Source organism: Thermobia domestica, chromosome 5, assembly GCF_964235325.1.
Source record: "Thermobia domestica chromosome 5, izTheDome1.hap1.1, whole genome shotgun sequence".
Classification (NCBI taxonomy): Eukaryota; Metazoa; Arthropoda; class Insecta; order Zygentoma; family Lepismatidae; genus Thermobia; species Thermobia domestica.
Window position 1 is genome coordinate 59,496,392 of NC_137458.1, and position 23,615 is coordinate 59,520,006.

A 23,615-nucleotide genomic window follows, 5' to 3' on the forward strand; every position below is an offset into this window, starting at 1 on the left:
ATATATATATATATATATATATATATATATATATATATATATATATATATATATATATATATATATATATATATATACACTTTGTTTATGTTAAGTAAATTTCGGCAAAACCTTCGAGCTTAGGTATTCCTACAGGGACACTACAGTGCCCATTAATATTATTTGTAGCATTGTTTTTATCATTTAGAGATAACCAACATGCAAAATGCCATCACCAGAGAAAAAATTCTGTTTTTAAAAAATTTAACCAAAAGTGCATTTTTTCAATTTTTCTCAAACTTTAGGTCCAATGCGGCACCTCAAGACTTTCACCAATCGAGTTAACATTTTTCATACTTCTTACTAAGCCAATTTTGCTAAAACTTAGCACTAGCCGCAAACAATTTCGGAAATTGTGTTTTTTCGAACTACTCTAGTGTACACCACCTGCTACCGTGTCACACTGGAGAAAGTAAGATGAACTGCAGGAAACTGTATGAAAGTGGATTTCAAATGGAAAAAAGATGTCACAATGGATGAATTATATGTCCATTTCACTGCTGGTAGTGATGTTCGGGCGATCACATACCGTGATATTGAAGGCAAGGGGCACAGTAACTTTGTTTGTCAGTGCGGGGAAAGTTTTCTTCGTGGTTTTATGGTTTTACGGGATTCAGATATGAGGGTAAGTTGCTGATACGCAAGGTGGACAAAAACATGAACTGAATACAAGATACTTCCAAGAACCCTTTCTGACACTTATCTATCGGAGAGCCATTCCATAATTGTATGAAATAGATTCGAACCAGGAGATGATCCATATGGACAAGGCTTCGAGTCATACCACCACAACATCACTAGGTTTTTATCAGCACATGGTATAGGAACTAAGAATTCGTGTTATTCCGTTTGAAGGCATTCCTATGAAGAGCCTAGATGCCAGTCCAATCGATTTTTTGTGCATTTGAACTGTTGAAACGTAATTGCCGGAATAACGACATCTACAACATCGCCGCCCGCTCACCCTGAATGGTCTCTGTAAAGCTTGCAAGGAGAAGTGGGACAGAATTCCCATTCGTGTCCTGCACCTGAGCTTGCTGCAATGGAAACTACGGTGCTGTGTGATAGTACACAATGCTATGAGTCAAATAGAACATAATCAGTGCCGGTGGTGCGGTATCTTTAAAATGAGTACTCGCCAAAAATGGTCGGATATAAGGCTAGCAACCTCCTGTATTTACTCTATTTTTCCGTGTTCCTGTCCGGGAGACGCAAAATTTCAAGAAATATTTGATGAATCACCATCAATTATGACCAGTGTGTAGGGATCAAAAGTTAGGAGTCCAATTTGCTTATGGGGTGACCCACCCACCGGTAGTGGTAGAAATCAACCATTTCCGATTTTAACGTTGATCACTATAGAGCAAAAACGGTACTAGATAGCGGGAAGCGGTTTTCTGCAATCGGTTAAGCAACTCAAGAATACACATCATGTCCGTACTTAACTCTTTACTACAACCGGAAGTGATATAAATCCATTATAACTTCCGGTTTTTAATATTCATCTACATAGAGCACAAACAATAAGGTATAGTGAAAAGCGTTTCTCTTTTCTTTTCTTAATCGATTCAAACCAGAAAAAACGGAAATCAACTATTTCCGATTTTAATGTTTTGGTCGATATACAGGAGAAATGGTAATAAATAGCAACATGGGCGTCTCTGGCGGGGAGACGAGGGAGACGCGTCCCCCAATATTTTGAAGTACAAAATATTCAATATTTTATTCTAATTTAATTTATTTATTAACGACAGAATAACATATAAATAATAATATTTATATTTATTTGGAATATAATATTCAGGCTGTGAAACGATTATACCAGAGTTCTTGATATACCTTAGGGGGTCCGTGAAGGTAAGCAGAGAGGTAACAAATGGAATCGAAGATAAGCAAGTTGAGCTAGTTAGTACCATTTAAATCACTTTCTTTGATGTCCCCTCCAAATTTTACATGCCAGAGACGCCAGTGGATAGCAAGAAACAATTTTCTGTGATCAGTTAAGCATCCTAAGGATATAACTCTACTCTAATCTCACTACTAAAACCAGAAGTGGTAGAGATCTTATAAGCGCTTTTGGTTTCAATATTAATTTAGAAATTGTCACACTATAAAAAAACAGGCCAAGTGAACTTTCTGGTGGACAAACGCCGTGTGCGTGGGTTTTCTCGAGGTTCTCCCGTTTCCTCCCGCTTTTTTCATTCCCCTATTTCATTCATTTCTCATCATCACCGTTTCCTTTAGCCTATCCGACATAATCGTGGGACGTAAAACTCAAAAATTTCATTTCATTTTCAAACTACTCCTCGTATCGTATAATGAAACTGCTACTTATTATTTTTAAAAAATAATTAAATTGTTAGTTTTTTCCATTCCATAAAAAAATAATGCAATACAGTCGGGAACTGATCATGAATTTAAATTAAAATAAATTATAGAGCTTCCGTTGGAACATGGGAGATTTTTTTTTCTTCTCACATTTTGTTGTAAAAAGCTGAATGACCTTTTCATGAAGCTTTGTCGGACGAAACATTTTATTTTTCCCATCAAACATGTTTGGACGTTCTTAAGTAGAGTTTTAGATAAACTCATTGAAAACAGCTACTGCGATTACTATTGTTTTCGACAAAGTAGCTAACTGTACAAATTCGTATGCACTACTTTTTGTGAGTTTTCAAATTTCTTGTAGAACTTCTTCCTAGTAAGCTTTATTTATTAACTGTAAAACCCCAAACCTATATCACAGCGAAAACTAGGTTTTCAATAGACGTTATAGTCATAATACAATTGACAGCAATTTGAAATCGCAAATTGTTCCCGAGATAAGAAAAAAACACGGTTACAGGTCGCTATAGTGGGGTCAATCCACGCCAAATCATCACAGAAAAAAGGACTTTTTAACCTTACCATCTTAGATTGTGATGAAAGTTAGTGAAAAGCAAGAGCTTAAAAAGTAAACAACATATGCCAAGTTAGAAACTCCAGTGAAAAGTAGTTGTGAGATAGCGTGTTACCAACCTGACAAAAAGGGCAATTTTTCACGAACATGCTAAATGAAAATAAATCATAACTTCGTTCCTAATTTAGATAGAAACGTCATGCTGGGTTTGTTGTAAAGCTGAAAGAATGCCCTTTCAATAAAGAAAAATTAGGTGCAGACCGTTTCTGTTACTTTTGGGGGTCAAGGTCACACAGTGTAACTTTTGACCTCATATATCTAAAAAAAATACATTTTTGATTTTCATCAAAACAACACATCTTGTGTAGTGTCATGGTGTCCATTTGTGTAAATTTCATTTTGAGATGACTACGGGAACAGGAGTTATAAAGTACAGAGGTTGTTCAGCCTACGTTTGGCCAATTTCGTTCCTTCCCCCTCCCCGGCAGAATGGACTCACCCGACCTGGCTCTTGGCGTTCTGCAGTGCTGTGCAGTGGCTTCCTGGGAACGGAATTGTTTTTCCGCGTGAACGACAATAACGCACAAAACAGGACCATTGTTGTGAGTGTTGTGTTAAATTTGTTTCCAAGTGTGTGGGTTTCCGGTCTGTGACCAAAATGCCACCCAAACTAAGCAGGTTTTGTGAAGCGATCTACGAGCATGAGATTCCAACAATGTACGGAAACGACGCCAATCTGGTGCGCATACACATGGTCAAGGCCTCATCACATACCTCACGATCGTCCCTCACATCCTACAGGGAGATGGAGGAGGCAAGTGGTATACAGGTGATAACTTTCAATGAGGTATCTGTTAAATCTTCAGATGCAAGTCTTATGGACTATTGTGGATTTGGATTACTGAAGCGGGCTTTGGGGAAACGGCGTGTGACAACTGTGGAAGGACTTTGGGAAGCTGTGCAAAGGGAATGGGACAAGATTCCCTCCCAGTTCTTCAAAGAAGCCTATTACAGTGGAAATTACGCTGTCTGGCTATTGTTAGGAATCAAAGAAAACTTATCGAGCACTTATGGACCTGGTGCCATGGATTCTTCTAAATTTTTAGGTAAGTCGAAATTGGCCAAATGTAGACTGAACAACCTCTGTAATGAACCTAGCAGACTTCAATAAAAATGCCATACTAAATGGGTGGATATGATGTAAGAATCTTTCAAGTGTGATATAAGTCCCCTTGAAACAAGTAAATGTTGCACATTTCAAAATGGTACTCTCCTACAAGTGAAGAGGGTGTTGCTTTATTCTTTGCATTTTCTCTTCTGTGGTGATAATGTAGTATGTAGCTGGTGCTACCAGTGCTGGTGCTGGTGGTATCCGGAGCTCAGCATTCCGGATAATGTTCTACAACAGAATGCAATTGAACATGTTATCTTCAAACAGTGGGTTACTTCAATAATGCATGTGCTCTTGAGACATTAGTGAAGGCAATTAATGGAATTTATTGACCTATTTATTTCTAAATTACCACTCTTGCAGGCACATGCTTTTATTGCTTCCCAACAGACAAGGTATATGAAGGACACTAAAGATGGGTTAAGTGTAGGTGAAGTTGTTGTTATATGTGACTTTGCGGAAAATTAATCCACTTTGCAAGACGAGGCACAAGCCATTGTTCATCCATTTGCTGCTTATTTCCGTGAAACCTCTGCAGGTGGAATCGCACACACTAACCTAATCATTATCTCGTGGCACTGAAGCTTATAACTTGGCAAATGTTGTTTACTCCATAAGCTTCTGCTTTTCACCAACTTTCATCACATTCTAAGGTGGTGATGATTTAGAACGAAATGTACAGTGCTGAAAATAACTTTTCGTGGGAAATTTATGAAAATGATGATTTGGCTTTTCTTTACCTATTTAACATTACACCAGCAAGTTTTGGTAGTTGCAATTACAACATCTCATAATAGCATAATTTCAAGCCGGAGAGAAGGACACGGTGGGTTACTTTTAAACAACTAACCTCTGTTGAAGTTTGTTGAAAACTTTAAAGATAAAAATTCTTACATGTGTGCATAGAAGAAGTCTCCTTTGAAAATGAGATTTTGAGAAAAAAAAAATGTGTCTACAATCAGAAATTTTTTCTTCAATTAAAATATATAAATAAAAATAAAAATTGCTAAATGTTTGTTTTATTGTTGGAATGACCTAAGAACTAATTATTAAACCTTAGGAATAAAGACAGGAAATTCTACTTTGTCACAAGTAATTAGTACGGGAACAGGTCAAAACTCCCACAGCCAAAACCCCCACACTCAAGAAATGTCAAAATGCCCATACAAACGGTCATAAGCCACACACAAATGGACAAATCTCCCAAATACACGAACGGTCATAACTCCCACAGCCAAAACCCCCACACTGGTAATCGGTTATAACCTCCAACGTTCATAACTCCCACACAAACGGACAAAATTCCTACACATAGCAACGGTCACAATCCTCACATAAATGGACAAAACCCCCACACAATCGGACAAACCTCCCACACTCTGAAATGATCCTGGTTGTATGTCTTGCCCTTGTACTTTTTAATAACATTTTTTTATTCCACTTAAACTGATGTTGCAACTATTCTTCTTCCACTGTTTTCTAATGACAAAAACACTAAAGTGGGCGTCATAAAGAGCCGCAACAAAGACGTGCAATCACGATCATTTCAGAGTGTGGGGGATTTGTCCGATTGTGTGGGAGTTATGACCGATTGTGTGGGCGTTTTGACATTTCTTGAGTGTGGGAGTTTTGGATGTGGGGGTTTTGACCTTCGTGCGTTTGGGAGATTTGTCCATTTGTGTGGGAGTTATGACCGATCGTATGGGCGTTTTGACATTTCTTGAGTGTGGGGATTTTGGCTGTGGGGGTTTTGAGCTAGACCCATTAGTACACTACGTAGTATTTTTCAAGATTTTTTCAGGTTTGTGCGCAGACCCGGAGGGCCTCAGGGGGCACCAAACTTTGAAGAAGTTTTTTTTATCAAAAATCCCGATTTCCCTTTAAAAAATCCCCTCAGGTACATGATAGGGACATGTGAGTGGTACTGTCTGAAAGCCTACTCTATTCTGAACAAAACGACGTATGAACCATAATCCTACGATAATTAAGGATGATGATGTACGGTATCTTCTTGATTGAAAGTCAACAAAAACACCTAAAAAACCCATATCTTAAAACGGTTAAAATCAGGCTGGTAACATTGAAAACTGTTTATAGAGGATGACCTGTAAACAGTTTTCAATGTTGCCCGTCTGATTTTAAAGTTGTAAAGAAAGAATCATATAGTCATATTTTTTGTCCCATGTGGGGGACGCCGCGACCGACATGGGTAGGTGAAATATTGGAGAACAAACATACTCAATTTGTATGGAAAAGGATGATAACTCTGCTCGTACTATGTTCAACAATAAGAAGGAAATGACGAAGAATAGGCCACACCTACTGATACTATTGTGATAAAGGCAATTTACTAAGTTGTCAAGGTATACAGTAGATAACTTCTCTGTATACCTTTATCCATATCGAACTAACACATGACAAGACGAACTATACACAACACAGTTTTTTTTTTTTTCAAAACGTAATATCTATCCTCAACTTATTAGTGTAACTCCGACTATTGTGGTGAATTGCTTACTATTCATTTCTTCCGGTTGTATAAAATTGCGCTTATGTGTTCACACGTTTTTGTACTAATATTCCCACAAATGTATAAGAATTCTCATAACTATCTATAGAATTACTTACCGGATGGTGTAGCGGAAATTATCCCGTGTTATAATTTCAATTTTGTTGAATTCTTTTACATTCATGATTGAATAGAAAGAAAGAAATTGTTGCTGTATCAGAAAATTACATTTTTTTTTTTTTTTTGCTTGAGCTACAATTAGATTTACCAGAGTCATTACTATTTAATATATGATATGCTATTTTAGATTACTTCCTCGTTTTGTACCACTGCAGCATGCTAGGTATAGGGACAAATTTTTTCATGTATTTGTTCTCCAACCTTAACCTTCAAACGAAGCCTATATACCCAGGAAAGAAGATTTAGAATTTGCTGCTAATACTGTCAATATGCTTACTGTAGTCTTATGCGGTTTCGCTGTAATTGTATCAGGTAACAACAATTTCTTTTTCCACACAAAATTTACTTTTACCACAATTAATCTAATGAAGAATTGCTTTAGTGCCTTCCCAATAAAATCAATAACTCCCCAGCAAAAAAGATTGAACCATTGTTTTAAAACTAATAGAAGGATTTGTAATTCTAAAAATGTTAATTACTTTGTGAGTAGACCATGAACGCAATATGAACACATATTTAAATATTTAATGTAGCTGTTCTTGAAAGAAATAAGTGACAAGTTTATTGTTGTTATGGTTTTCTTTAAAATGGAAAGACAAGCACACATGAGCCACATAGCACATCTGATAGAGCATCATGAGAAATGAACATTAAGAAAATTTAAGGTGCTATGGACCAGAAGGATAGGAGCTAGGGGGCTTCAAAATTTGAAAAAATGAAATCTTTGAGTTTTACGTCCTGCGGTTATGCCGGTTAGGAGACGGTGATGATGAGTAATTAATGAAATGGTGGAATGAAGAAAGTGGGAGGAAACGGGAGAACCCCGAGAAAACCCACGCACACGGTGTTTGTCCACCACAAAGTTCACTTGGCGGGGGCTGGGATCGAACCCGGGACCCCAAGCACCAGAGATGAACGCTCTACTACTGAGCCACCGCGGCGCGCTTCAAAATTTGAATATCCAAAAAAATTATATCATGGAATTATGTACGTTTAAAGTAAATATCTTAAAAACTGTTAAAGCAATTAAAACAAAAGTTGCATAATATAATGAGAACAAAATGCCCTATCAAATACCATAAACAGTGTTGCCATAGGTGAAGCAGTGTTGCCAACACAGCATACAAATATTTTATTTGAAATAGAACCATATACAATTGTGCACAGATTTAAAATGCACTATTATTACTAAACATACCGGTGAAGTGTAGTGGTACAGTGTTGCACGCTTTTAAAACTACGTGTGCTGAAATTGTGTAATGGAGAAGTTTGATATGTGGCAACAGATGGTAATAAAGGAATCTGGGTCTCATACTATGAATTTAGTTTAAATGCATAACACAGATAGTATAATATAGCAAAATGTCAGCAGTGTCACAAAATATTGATGCATTTGAAAACCGAAATTGAGTGATGCAATTTTTGCTGTGTCAGCTTCTAATCTATATAGGAGTGTAAAGAGGGATCCGAATCACTATGAAAGGGAAAGATTTCAATGAAATGTAAGGTGAAAAGTACAACAAAAACATGTCCGAGGTGGGATTGGAACCCGCGATACCTAATATCTCGGTTGTCTAGCCTTCTAGACCACACGGATATCCTAGCCGACTAAAAACGAAACGAGCTAGTAATAAAATAATTATATTTCCAACGTGAATATGGTAATATTACAGTGTGCAAGTATAATCATATGATATTTAAGAGAGGAAGTAAAAGAATGTCACTTAACACGAAAGACAAAAACCAAGAAACTACTCTCCCAAATACTGACAAGATAATCGAGAACCAGTTTACAGAAAAAAACACGTGTTTCCTCGCGTGTATCATTTTGTTTTCGCGAGTTGTCTGCTTATTCATCGGGGCTACAGAAGTAAAATGCAAAATCCTCAATTGTCTCTAGTTCATTCCTTTATTACCCTTTGTTGTAACATATCAGACTTCTCTATTATACATTTTCAGTACATGTAGCTCCGATAGTGTGCAACACTGTACCATTACACTTCACCGTTATGTTTAGTGATAATAGTGCATTTTAAATCTGTGCACACTTGTATATGGTGCTGTTTCAAATAAAATATTTTTATGCTGAGTTGGCAACACTGCTTCATCTATGGCAACGCTGGTTATGGATTTAGTTAGAGCATTTTCTTCTCATTATATTGTGCAAGTTTTGTTTTGATTGCTTTAACACTTTTCAAGATATTTACTTTAAACGTACATAATTCCATGATATAATTTTTTGGATATTCAAATTTTGAAGCCCCGTAGCTCCTTTCCTTCTGGTCCATAGCACCTTAAATTTTGCTAATGTTCATTTCTCATGGTGCTCTATCAGATGTGCTATGTGGCAATCAGATTTTAGCGACAACTTGTGAGACCCTCCCGTGTCAGAAACTTAAGTGAAATCAGATTCAGCTTGATTACGGATACGTAAAAACAGCGCTCAACCATAGTTTATTTTATTCAGTTTTTGTGAGATTCCTGAACATTTCGATTCTTCGCTACATGCGTATCATCACTAGTACTATCAGAATTTTACTAAGCTTCTCCCATCGCTATCTCAACATACTTCAAATCTTTCTCCCAGTCCTATAACTGAGAATAGTACCAGGCTGCCTGATCAACTGGTAGACTTAAAAGAGAAAAATAGCATTAGATTGTGCAGGATTTCTTTTTGATCCAAAGCCGTATATATTCTGTAAGATGGAGAGAGTACCGGTACGTAGGACGGAAGAAAAGTTTCTACTGACAGTGGGAGTCCCATATTCAATGCGTAACAAAAATAGAAGAGGGTTCCATTAAGAATAGAGATGAAGCGAAATGAGATGAAAAGGTATTAGTGCAGATACGATCCCCAGTTTGGCACTACTCTGCGCAGCAAAGCATTCTATGAGATGTGGCCCAAATGCTAAGCTCCAACTCTTCTCTGGTAGTAACAAAAATTCGCACCCTCCTCCTCGCTGTCTACCAATGCTTGCTGCTGTCAATTGAGATGTTTTGCCGGAATATAGCAATGAAGAGATAGAAGCAAAGATCAATCTTGAGAAGTACTTATTTAAGAAGACCGTCCGTATTAAGAATAAGAAAGAACGAACTTACATGTTCGCCTATAAGCTGATTCTAATGACACGATTGATGATCTCTTACAGCATGGGAATTACACCTACCATCGTCCACGTATGGTTGAATGATCTCGTTCACCATTTCCTCTGCCTCTTATGTGAACAATGCCAAACATATTATCAACACCCTACACCTCAGTGTCTGAATAACCCGACTTGTGGCTGTAGCTCTGGACCACATCTTAATGTAGCAATCATAACCGAACTCCACGATGTCTTACTTGTTCTAGTGACCATTTCACCTATAATTAAGTGTGCTGCGCAATACCTGTACTACAACTAGAAAAATCAGAAACCACACGATCGAATCATCAACACTTTCAACAAATTCTATACATGCACTTCTCATTGTTGATGCTCGCTTCGCTACAGTTGTTCTTCAAAATATCCATTTTTGTTTGCGCATTCACATGCAATCTGAAGTTACAGCTACAGCAACACTTGTCTTTAACCTTCAACTCCATACCACATGCTCTGGAAACATAATCCATTTTTACATATCAACTCTTGCAACTCAGTTTAATATTGACTGAATTTATTACATAATGGTGTTTTATATAGATTTTATCTATTACTTAATGGCATTTACCTTTTAATTCTTAAACATTTGCTCACTCAACTCCCATAACCTTGTGTTTGAACCATTCTTGCGCGATGAGAAAGTTAGAGCCTTTGCTCTAAACGAAACAATTCTCACACAACTGCATCAAGTCTAACTTTCTGGGTATCAATTGACTCGGCTTGATTGCTCACAGCATATCGCTCAGCATATGGCGACACTACTATCGATACCTACAACAATTTGCTAATTTGAGCACACGTGCTTCCCCCTATCATGCAGCTCCCAGACGGCAAACTTGTTACGATTCACTTCCGAAAACAAAGCTTTCGGAATGTCTTTCAGATCGAATGCCTTTCAGATCGAACTCATCAACATTCACATCCTCATTGTGACATATCATTGATGCTATACAACCTCTCACTACACCAATCACTTCTTTCGACATTGTCAATGTACTCCAATATAAATGCTATACTGTATGTCTTCGACATTGTCCTCATCAGAATTACACCGAACTTCTATACTTTCCTCACTTTAATTTATAATTTCATTCTTCTTCTGGCTTTAACCATCCTCAATGGAAAGTAGCTAAAATACTGGTGTTTTGTAAGCCAAATAAAACTTATCAGGCTCTTTCATCTTATCGTCTAATTCAACTTACTTCTTACTTTAGTATGATCTTCAAACAAATCTTGTAAATCGACTTCATAACTCTCTCGCCACCCATAAGCTAATGTCAATTCATCAAGCCTGCTTTTGGTCTGCCATCAGCTTGTTTGATCGACTTCCTTGTTTTACCACTAGTATTAGCAATCATTAAAATCGTTACAATTTAATTAGAATAAGTCCTCGATAAGGGCACTGTTTTCGCGTTTCTATGAGTTAGTTACGATTCATGCAGTTCTTCTTCACAACTTGGATTGGCTATATCAATGTCAATACTACTCTATCATATCTAATATTTCTAAACTCTTGTGTATCTCAACGCTCAGTCTAGTCACCTCTGATCTTTCTTATCTACATATCTAATATGCCACCTCTGCCATCAGATGTAATCGTTTATTAGTTTCCTAAAGGCATCTAATTTCTTCACTTGGGGACTGTTGTACAGCATGCTAATTCGTTTCATTAATAGTGCACTTACTGTAAATTTCGATAAAATACAAGCAATTGTTTTTCAGTCTCCACAACTTACGTATTAGATGAAACGCAAATAGTCTAGACCGTGTGTAGAGTCTTTACACATGACATACATTACCAAGCGCATGAGTTCCGACAATCCAGTGTTTCTCAACACTCCAATCTTTATGCTCTTCACGACGTTTCCTCGATATATATATATACTGTACTCTCCAGGATTTCATTACACTGCATTCTTCACATTCTTCCTACTAATGGTCCTCACAAAATTTAGAATGAGATGTATATCAGCCTTTTCATTCTTCTCGTGTTTATCCATCTTTGCACTTGTGATTACTCCGTCTACTAATATAGGTCTTCATTTGTCGCTCTTTAGCCTCAAGTTGCCCCGAGACAGATAACCTTCATTTGTTACTTTAGCAGCTCTTCAGTGTTGTCTCGTCTACCGCACCTAATGCAACTCATAAAATAAACCATTACACACACATCGCCTACTTTTAACTACATCCTTTTTTTATATTGCGTCGCTTACTCTCTCATCTGTATTATCCTCCTCACTAAATTGACAGCTAAAATAAATAATTAACAAATTCAAAGACTGGATTGAAAGTTATGCCATTCAAAGAGGTTTGAAAAGAGAAAAATAAGTGGAAGTCTAATGTCACAAAATCAGGCAGATATGGTGAGTATCCAACACATTGTATCCAATACCGAATTAATTTTGATGAGTGATCAGAGATCATTGTGTGGTCTCACGTTCTCTTGATAAAGGCATTTTTACCACGATGATTACGTATCAGAAAATCATTTCTCGCTATATCTTATTTGTTTCTATGGAAATCAATAATGAAATCGGAAATATATATTTATATTTATAACATTTCTGGTTTTACTAGGAAGATAAAGGTAGAAGTAGATCCCGTACAGGGGACACTGAATCCATTTCAAACAAACACCTGTCGCTGTTTCTTATCCTTGTTGTTGATGAACGATAAAACAGGAAGTGCTTAGATTGTACCACTTCTGCCTTGAATACAAGGTTAAAAGAGGAGATGGAAAGTATTCTGGGGACAGTGAATCCATATCAGATAACTGTTTGTTGTTTTCTCGCATAGTTTCTAAGTTTGTATCACCTTTCGACAGACATATCCGAGGTATTAGACATCTTTCCTTGCATTCACTTTCTTACCGTAATCTCAGATAATTTTCTCATTCCAGATGTTCTGGCATTTCCTGAAGGTGAAAAATATTGGCCAATAAAAATGGAATGGACGAATCCAACACATCCACGGAAACATGTTCACTTACAATTGTATACAAGGTAATTCTTCCCAATATTAATGTTACAAAATAAAGATCATACTTGAGTTCAATGTTGCAGTGATTTAGGTAAAATTCTAAGCGATTTCTAACCTGGGAAATTTAATTTTTGATTGCATTATCCTTTTTTTTTCTTAAAAAAAAGTATCTTTATGGGCCCACAATTGTAACGTTATAACTTAACTCAGATATTTTCGAATTATATTTTTAAAATTTTTGAAAGAAATACTATTTTTTACCTATGTACCTAAATCTAGGCGAAATTGTTAACTATGTACCTAAATCTAGGCGAAACTCAATCTCCTACCACAGATAAAATTTTAGTAACTCACGACAACAATATCAACTGCAGGCTTCAAGTTGTAGATCATTCTCCAACTGACGTTTTTATACTTTTCAGCTACAGTCTTAAGTCCCCGTAACCTATATTATTTATTATAAAAGTGGTTCCATGAAGAATGGAACTTTTGAAATGCCCGCCATTTCTATTCTAGTAAGTTGGCAGCACTGAACATTACACGATTTTCATCTGTTGTCTTTGTGGTTAGTAGTCACGGAGCGCCGAACAGCGCAAGATCGTCATCTGTAGGAATGGAGCGCTTCCCGACGTAACAGCGTGTTAATAATAGTGAGAACTTATTGTGAATGTTGTGAATTCCTACCCGTGAAAATACAAGAACACTCGAATAAAAGTCGGTGAATGTTTATGGAACAATGCCATTCTTCTACCTTTTACAATACTCAAGAAATTCTTGCAGTCAAACGTCACAATAATATATATATATATATATATATATATATATATATATATATATATATATATATATATATATATATATATACATTCATCAACACCTTTTCATCGTTGCCGCAGCAGATCATCTAGCATAACCAGAAGGCCAAACCAGGGGCGGATCCAGGGCGGACTTCTGGGGGCGGTGGGTTGTAATACTGCTACTTAGAGCTACTTTTAAGAGCTCCCAACTCTGGAATGAATTTTATTTATATATAAAATAAGAAAGTTTCCTCTTCTCAGGGAGTCGATCGCCCCGATCGCGCTCCCTGGATCGCCCCCTGGGCCAAACCATGGACAACAATAGGTTATCCAATTGCCAACGTTGGTTCTGCGTTCTAATTGGTCAGGCTTACTTAATTACCTTTGACATCTCTCAAGTGGAAAATATGTAGATTTTCTTTCCAGTAATTTTCATGCTCCACTTATATTTCACTGTAGACTGTGACACGTAGCCACACGCAAACAAAAGAAAGAAAATGATGTTCTTAGTAAGAAAAAAGAGAGAATAAGATTACATTAATAGCCACCTCTTAATATTCTTCATGTCTAACTATTTCGTTGTCTTCAGGTCACCAGGTCTATCAGGGTTAAGGCTTCCAGATTGAACTGAAGGCCTTTTTGCTGATCAATGGGATTTGTGTGTAATGGAGGACATAAAGTTTAAGCTGCAACTTTTTGCACCTAATTACCACCATAACTTTTAATTTAACCACTATTAATTATTACTAACACGACCATTTCTGCTAGCCGAAGGTATGCAGTACTAAACTAAATGCAAACAAAACGTTCGTGGTTGTAGAGGCTCCTTCTTATTCATATTTTTAGTTTACCGCTGCAGCAAGAACAATCCTAATTTCCAGAGCAGTTTTGCAGAAATCTTGTCAGATTATTCTTAAGTTCAATTTCGGTCATAATTTGTTCCATTGTCTATTATTTATCTAACATTAAACCTTTCATTACACTAAACATTCGTTCGATATGCATATTACTGACTTGTATGGCAAGGATATATAATGCATTATTTTGAACAGATTTTTTACGACTACTTTGTCAAAAATCACACTTCAGAATTTACAATTACAGAGTATTATATCTTTCCCATTATGTGCTGTTATTACACATTTAAAAACATAAAACTCCTTACACAATTCATTTCAATGGAAATTAATTTTTAAGTTTCATCTCCATCTCCGAGAAATCATTTAAGTGAATACATTGTTAATTATCATAAATTGAGTACACACAAAGTTTCATACACGTTGTCATTGTTACTAAATTGTACGTACTAAGATATTGTAATATTGTCATAAACTGCTATGTCGTCTTTCGTTAGTATATGCTTTCCTGTTTCTGTAGTGTTCTAATATCATTAACTTCAAATCCATGAAAGTTGTCTTATTCGGACTTCTCTATTTGATTCATCACTTCGAACATAATGTAAACATCTGTTGAAAGTGTATCCTCTTTTTTCAAAGAAAAAATAATTGCTTTACAAAATAAAGTTTAAGTTACATTTAAAAAATACAGAAACACTCTGGTAGTGGTAGGGAATATTCATTGATTTCCTGTTCCTGTGAATTAATATATTTCCGAATAAAAAGATCCTCTTATAGTTTCTTCTTCTCGTACTAAATAGTACTTCATTACAAATCGCCTTATCTGGTCCACGTATCATATAACCTCGCTGCTGAACGGGACGTTAAACTCAAAATCAACTCAACTGAACAAGGCATTAAGCAACTGACTACAAAGACAACCACCGCATAGCATATACGTCGTAATATTTCAGTTCAATCATGATAAGCAAACTCACAAATAACTTCGGTTCCTCCAAATATTTTGATAGTTAAGAAAAGTCTGAATATATTTAAAAAACAAGACGTTCTGTTCTGCATCATGTGTTGAAAGTTTGAATATACATTTGATACAAGTATGCAATATATCGCACCAATATTGGCTTTTACCAATTTAAAATTTTATTTTAGTAAACAAAGAATTGTAATCATTCTTCAGGTACGGTCTAAAAAAAATACCCTTTTCATTTTTACTACCGATAATCTAAATGGCACAATAATTATGAGAAAATTGATTTAACGAAGATCTCCATGGGGGCCGCGCGACAATGCAGGTGTAACAATGTATAGAATGTAAACTTAGTCATTTGTTACAACAAATAATAATACTTGTAAATACGAACTACATAGAAGAGATAATGCATTAATGGCGCTCGTAGATTTAGTTTGTTTTCCGTAGACTAGTGGAGGGCAAAGGCGTGAGAGAGGTCGGTTTCTGCCGTTTATAAATAAGATGGCAGGGTGCTCGACATTTTTGTGCAATTTACGCGATTCTAACTGACGTTTGCCTTTACAAATGTAATGTAGGGTATTTCAAGTCATTTGACAAATATACCAATGTGACAAATGTACCAGGTGCGCCCATGTACACCCTAATGGGCTGCTTTATCAAAGATAATTAAAGACAGATATTTGGAAAAGAGAAAAATAAGCGGTATCTTTTTTCCAGGGCAAAATTACTAAAAGTACAGATTATTAGAAATATTTGACTCGCTTAGTATATCCTCGATATTTGCTTAAAACTTACCTGCACTTGTGGAAATGTAGAAACTGATAATTTTCTTTCCTGAACTCTCGAAATTAAAAACTGATTTAATACAGGGATTTATTTCCAAGCAAGAACAAACAAGATTTCAAAAGCGATAAATCAATGAGAAACTAATAAACATAATTCTTGTCTTACAAAAGAAGTCGACCCATTGAGAGATCACACTAAAAATAAAGAACCACACGACATGGCTTATTTCTAGATGTACTAGATTTAATTTCCAAATATGACAGCGTTTTGAAGGAACACTTCACCAGCGGTTTAAAAAAAATCAGGTACTGAAACCCACAAATTCTGAATGATGTAATCGTAGTTTGGAAAATGTACTTGTAAAGAAGTTGAAAATGTCGTTACTTAGTACAAACGTGTGCATTATCGCTGATGAAACGAGTAATTGTGGTCATTATGAACAGATGCCAATAAACAGTGTAACGCCCCTATCCAGGCCCAATCACTGCAACGCGGGAAATACGTCGAACGATCTAGCCAACAGAAAGGGCTTTGCGCGGACCAGATACATGCTCAAGAATTACTGGTGGAATGAAAATCCAGAGGTTTGGCAATATGGCAAAATCACAATAAAACAGTATAAATTCAATAAGAAACACAACAAATCAGATTTATAATTTTATTTACAATTAATAATACAGATTCAAAAAAAAAATTCTTCTTCTTCCTGGTAAACTTTAGTCAAAAAAATTATTTTTGTAAAAAAATTAATTGTATAGAAAAAATTATGTCAATTCCTTCTTGGATGAAATTTCAATTATCATTGGACACAATGCACACAAAGGCCAATCCAGGACCTCTCTCATTAAAGGTAACAAAATTCCAGATTCAGTTTACAGACGTCGGAGGCCAGTCTAGGACCTCTTCCATTAAATGCAGCAAATCCAGATTATCCACTAACGTTTGAAGCCAGTCCAGGACCTCACCTTCTCCAGACCTAAATTTTACCTATTAAAGCTTCCGAACTAACAAGTTTAATTTATTTCTACCTTTTTTATTACTAAAGATTTCCTTCCTGTATTTGTACTCTCTGATCAAGTCAAGAAATTATTAAAGCAGCTAATATTCCAACAAATAAATTAATAACTTCCTTAAATCCAGAAAAAAAATATCGTTTTCAATAATTATATTACTTATATTCCGATGCCTGAGACTCGGATATTAATTTCCAAGCAAGTTATTTCCTCTCTAATTATTTTTAATCAAAAAAATATTAATGTTTTTCTTTAACTTCACGCGTAATAATTCCAATAAAATAATTTTTGAAATCGCAGATTCTGGTGACCAAACCTGAAAAAGACAACATTCATATAACTGAGGTTTTGGGTCCAAACCCTCCACCTCGCTTCCCCTGGATTTTCAATTGGAACAGGGACAACCGTAATGAATCCTTATTCTTTGAGAATTAAGCAAGCCAATTACTCTCAATTTTGGAGGCAATAACACAACCCACACAAGACGTCACAAACATTGGACTTAAACAGGAACTAACTTAGTACAAAGTTTTAACACTCACCTCATTTTTTCCTTAGTAATATATTACCTCTCTGGAATAATTCCTGGCTTCAATTGACTTTGGACTACTCCATGCAAACAAGAATAATTTTCATTTATGAGGAGAAAATAGCATAAAGAGAAATCACCGGGCCTGGGGACCACCGGAGTCCGAAATCAGACCCACTTAATATCCCAAGAGGAAAAAGAATTAGTTACCTCTCTTGCATACAGTTCCATTACTAATTTAAAAAAAATAATATTCTTACACATCACTCAAAAAAAAAATATTATTTCGTCAAACCACTCTAGGGCAAAAGCTGCTATAACAAACCAACAGCAATTAACATAAGCACACGAAAAATTGCTTACTTCTCACAATTCCAATACGTAATATATTAACTCGAACAACACTTCACTCCTCATAGCACAAATTATTCTTGTTTTGCACTGTTCTTCAAATAATAACAATATTTCGTCGAAAAATCCAATAATCTTTATCAACTGACTGGATTCCTATTTCACTGCAACTCCATTTTGACAAGCATGGAAAGCGAGACCACATAGAAACATGCAAGCACACAAAGCGAGGTCACAAGCAATCCAACAAGTACAAATTCGTAACGAGTACAGCAATCCCCAGCCATGATCCGATCCACAGGGCAGCTTCCTTCCAAGTTACCACACAAAGGTGGGAGCTTGGAGAAGTCAGCTGCGGTCATGCGCAAAGAACCAAAGGTCACCACACGCAATCCTAACTCGACCGTAAGGTCGCACGGGAGAAAAAAACCTCGACCGTAAGGTCGCACGGGAGAAAGGAAATCTTTTTACATTTTATATTTTTTTTCTTTTTTTCTTGTAAGTCTTGATAATGTAAATTAACAGTAGTTAATTTCCTTAGTGTTTTAAATACATAATACAAACTGCGACAAAGAATATTACTTTTTTTTAAAAAAGTGTAACGGTACGTTACAACAGTCACCTCTTGAGCATTTAGTGGCTCTTCGTAAGTTATATTCTGCAGATGCACAAACAATTTTAATAAGTTAACACTAGTAGTGTCAGAGTTCGGTATTCATAGGGAAAACGTTCTTTCTGTTAGCTTCAATGGAGCTTGAACATGTCTGGGACACTATCTGGAGTGCCAATGAAGTGAAAAGAACAGCTTATTAATGTACGTTCACTATGCTCATTGCCTGAATCTTGTACTTGTAGATTCATGTAGCTCGCGACCCGAAAATAGATTAGCTTCAGATTTTTTTTCGGAACAGTTCAACCCCTCTACTCTTTCATTGAAGGTAGTTTGTCAAGGTATGCAGTTTTTGAAAGTATGTCAGGAAATTGGTGTAAGTTTAAGAACACTGAAGTCTGTCAACAATGAGACGGCTGCGCCGTGCTGAAGCTCTTTCTGCAGTGAAAAGAAACATACTCTGCAATTATTTTGGCTTTGAAAGAAATCACTCAGTCATCAGGATGATATGAGAGAAAAAGGGAATGGACTAAAACAACAAGTCAAATCGTTTGAGCTCGTCTTTTGTCTCACAATGCTACATCCAGTCCTACAAATGATCGTGAAGGTTAGCGAGTTACTCCAAAACCCAGATGCAAATCTACTTTCGGCTGTATCTAGTGTAAGTAGTTTCGGAATGATGCGCAATCCATGAGATACTCATCTCAATTTATGGAACTTTACAATAAAGCTATTAAGACATGTGATAGTCTGGAGATTTCAATTCCTCCAATGATGAGGCGAAAAATTGCAGAATCTTGACAAATCAGTCAACTCGCAGTATTTGTACGAAGAGGAGATGAAAATTTCTTGTTATTATCCTCTTTCAGACTCAATTGTTTGCGGTATTGGTGAAAGATTTAGTCAAGAAACTATTCGGGTCATCAGTGCCGTAAGAAAACTGATTGACTTGAATGTAAAGAATGAAGAAGTAATTCTCTTAGCTAGAACATGCAAATTGTCAGACGTCGAGATGGCAGCAGAAGTAAGACTTCTGAAAGGAAAATCGTCTGTACCTAAATAGAAGCTCTTCTGTTCCGCTACAGGAGTGGTTTCAGTGGTTGAAGAAAGAAGATAGAAAGAAGATATTTACTTGATTCTACTCCGTAATACAGCACTTCTCTTCTATACCTGTGGCAAGCTGAACGTGTGAGAGGGCTTTCTCCAAGCTTACCCAAGCTAAAACTAATAAGAACAACTCAGAAGCAGGATAGATTGGAAGCCTTGTTCTTGCTGTTTGTGGAACAGAGAAGACCTTCGTCTACTGATGTAGACGAGGTTATTGATGAATTTAAGAATACTGCAACTTTTGACAGACGTCTTTTGTTATAGATTATGTGCATTTTAATGTATTTATTTGTAAGATTTATGAACATTTTGTGTGTGTGTAATTTCTAAGCAATTTGATTTTTTTTCTACTACATAGATATACCCGGAAATTTTCAACCGTGTCACATAGTGAATTTATCTTCCTTTAAAAACATCGATGCAGTTAAAGAGCAAGTGATTGTATTGTAAAGCTACAAAGGTATTAAAAAGATACAAGATCAAATTTTGTTTTCTTTGTGCACACCCAAATATAAAGTTCTGGCTACGCCTATGCTATTAGTGTATGTTTGTTTTCCTTAAGCACGTTGAAAATCAGTGAAACACACTCGTCTTAAGAAAAATACAACAGAAGGTATTAAATTCCACTGAGGAACCTTGGTAAAGTGTTATTCAAACTTTTTTCAAGTAGGAACCACTTTTATTAGACAGCATGTTCCATAGATCAACCTAATCTTGTCTTCTTCCAAAACAAATTATGGGCATATATGTTTTACTTTAAATATTGTGAATATATATGACTATACTTATATTTTTAAAATAATAATAATTAAAATCACCTTAATTTCAAATTGATATTATCTGACCAGGATTAGAGTTCCGATTTTGGCTGAGGGCATCATTGTTGTGTTTATCGCAGTTACTGCCTAAAGCGGGGAACAGAGTTTTGCTGCTGCAGTGTGTCCGGCAATTTTTCAAAAATGTAATGTTACAAATGACCTTATCTGTTTGCGCCTGATGTGTCTCATATCGGAGTGTTTAATATGTAGAGGAAAACTAGTGAGGGATGTCGTACAGGGTGACCTATCGGGGATTTCACCTGGTCTGAATCCTATCAAAACTTCGTAACTTTTGTAAATAATATAGTTGCGTTTTATCTGCGTCAGAGGTGCCTTTAAACTTTGACTTTGAACCTAGGTAGGCACCTGGTCTCGTGTAAACTTTTATGTACTAAGGGAGTATCGCACGAGGGAAAAGTTGGAAAGCACTATGTTAGAGAATTGCGATATATCTTGTAAGTTTGAGTCTACTCAAGTTAAGATTAGGACTCAACGATGATTGTGTTTATGTTTTATATGTATCATTCGGTTCAAACACTAATTATTTTCTCAGGTTTCAGCCAAGAAAGAATTCAAATACAGTCTCACACGAGAAATGTAAAAGTCCTCTCCGTTGATCTAGTAGCTAGCGCGTGTGCCTTGGTGCACATGATCCCAGGTTCGATTACTCTTGGTAGAGCACGAAGAATTTGATTTTACCATCATTCACTTTGATTGATCACCCATCTCCTTTAACCTAAATGGGATAACCGTAGAACTTTAACTTAAAAAAAAAATTAAACTTTTTAAGAAATGCGAACCTTCTTGGTGGAAAGAGAGGCGAAGAAGATGTAGTTCCTGCACGTTCCAAAGGATTATGGGATTTGATATCTTGCCTTTCGGGATTGTCTTGTGAAATTTGATAAGAGTACATTTTTATTTTAGAATAATTATCGAAATCCATCCCTTTGGTAGAGTTGGAATAAAAGTAACACATTAGCGTATTTGTGATTTAAGCGTAAGTATCACTTCAGCATATAACAAATTCGCAACTTTCATTTATGGGAACAGAAATTCCCCCTAAATCCTACCTTTGAATTTATCTCTAACATTCAGGTGATAAAGAATTAATTCTACTAGCTGTTTTCATACAAAGTGTAATTTTGAAACTTATGAGCCTAGTCTTAACTTTGTGTCTGTCTTTCTAGACTTTATAATGGTAGTACGTTGACTTGGACTGACTGGAAGTTTAGACTGGAAGCACAAGATGCACGTAGCTTAAATGTATCAGATGTACGGTATTGTTTTAATAAAACCTAACTCCCCTGTCTCTCTGTGAAAATTCCTGTATTTTTATCCATAGATATAATTTAATCAAAGAAAAATGGACTTTAACCAGTTGTGATTTTAATTTCCAATAAAAGTGTTAAAATATGCTACATATAATTGCAGGGAATTGGTGGCTAGTTTATTATTTATTTATCCATTTATTTTAATAATCTGAACTTACATATTTAACAATTATTACAGGGACGGGCCCCTGAATTTCACATATTCGTTCAGTCGAAGAGTCTAAAAGCAACAGCTGTCATTATTCCATTAAATCAATCTTCCTGAGAATTTATAGACCGTTTGTCGCTTCCTCTAACGATGTGTTTGCTTCCAGTAGGTCATTAAAGGTCAGAGGGGTCAGCAGGATTTTCATTTAGCCTTATTTTCAGCTAAATATCTACTGCTTTAGCACTATTCATTCTAGTGTCATGGTTCATATGTCTTTTCAAGATAAAACAAGCTTTCAAATAGAACCAAATTCGCAGGTATATGACGTGCAGAAAAAAGGAAATTTAAGATAATGTGGAAAATTTCCCTCCAAAAACACCCCTTTCGGGTCCTCTGAACTAACCGCAACTGCATGTATCCGGATAGAATACACCTTGAAATATCCTTTTGTTCCTTCGTAATTCATGTGTCAAATTACATTACAATACATTGAATAGTTAGGAAGAAAACGAAAGTATTTTCCAATCTTGTCGAAGATCCAAAATGTGAGGTTGAAACAAGAAAAAATTCGAGCTGAAATAATATATATATATATTTTTTAATAACAACACTATTCATACATAATTCTTTTCAGAATGGAACAAGATTTCAGGTGTTTCCTTGCATATATGTCCTTGACGGTCACGAATTCGTAAAATTTACCTCAAAATCCTTTTCGGGAGATTTTGCGCCTCTGGGATAGCCTAGACTACACGTACCCGGACACAATCTATCTTGAAATATAATCCTGTCCCTTCGTCACGTATTCTTTAAGACACATTGCAATACCTTGAATAGTTACGAGGGAAAAGTAATTTCCAATGCTGCTCCGTATAAAAGTTTGGATATTCCAATAGGATTGGCTACGTTTTTCCCTCGTAACTATTCGATATATTACAATGTGACTTGGCACATGATTTATGAAGGAACAGGAGTTTGTTTCAAGGTAGATTGTATCTGAGTTAGTACAGTTGGGACAGGTCAAAAGTTTTGAAACAGTATTTATCTTAATTTTAACATATGCGTCAAGTTGTTTATTACAAACAGGACAATTAGAACTGTGAAAGATTAGTTACAAGTTAACCGTTTGGTAACATAAATGTTTATGTTTTGGTTGCAAAACCGACCATCTGCACTTGTTCGCTGGTCGTGATATATTAATAGAAGAAAAACGCACTTTTTTGAATAATTAAAGGTTATCGCGAATATTTCAAATTATTATTATTATTATTATTATTATTATTATTATTATTAGTAGTAGTAGTAGTAGTAGTAGTAGTAGTAGTAGTAGTAGTACTGATAGTAGTCGTATTGTAATATATTCTTGATAGTATTGAAT

The 23,615-nt window shown here is 35.9% G+C and overlaps 1 protein-coding gene across 1 annotated transcript in view; it reads left to right on the top strand.

Annotated features, from left to right (window-relative positions):
• Window positions 1-511: 511 nt before the first annotated feature.
• The window catches only part of LOC145685101 (lipase member H-like), an 81,790-nt gene continuing 58,686 nt past the window's right edge, over window positions 512-23,615 (top strand). The window contains exons 1-2 of the mRNA XM_081757446.1: window positions 512-664; window positions 12,738-12,943. Of these exons, the coding sequence (XP_081613572.1) occupies window positions 512-664; window positions 12,738-12,943 (359 nt within the window). The remainder of the gene's footprint in view (window positions 665-12,737; window positions 12,944-23,615) is intronic.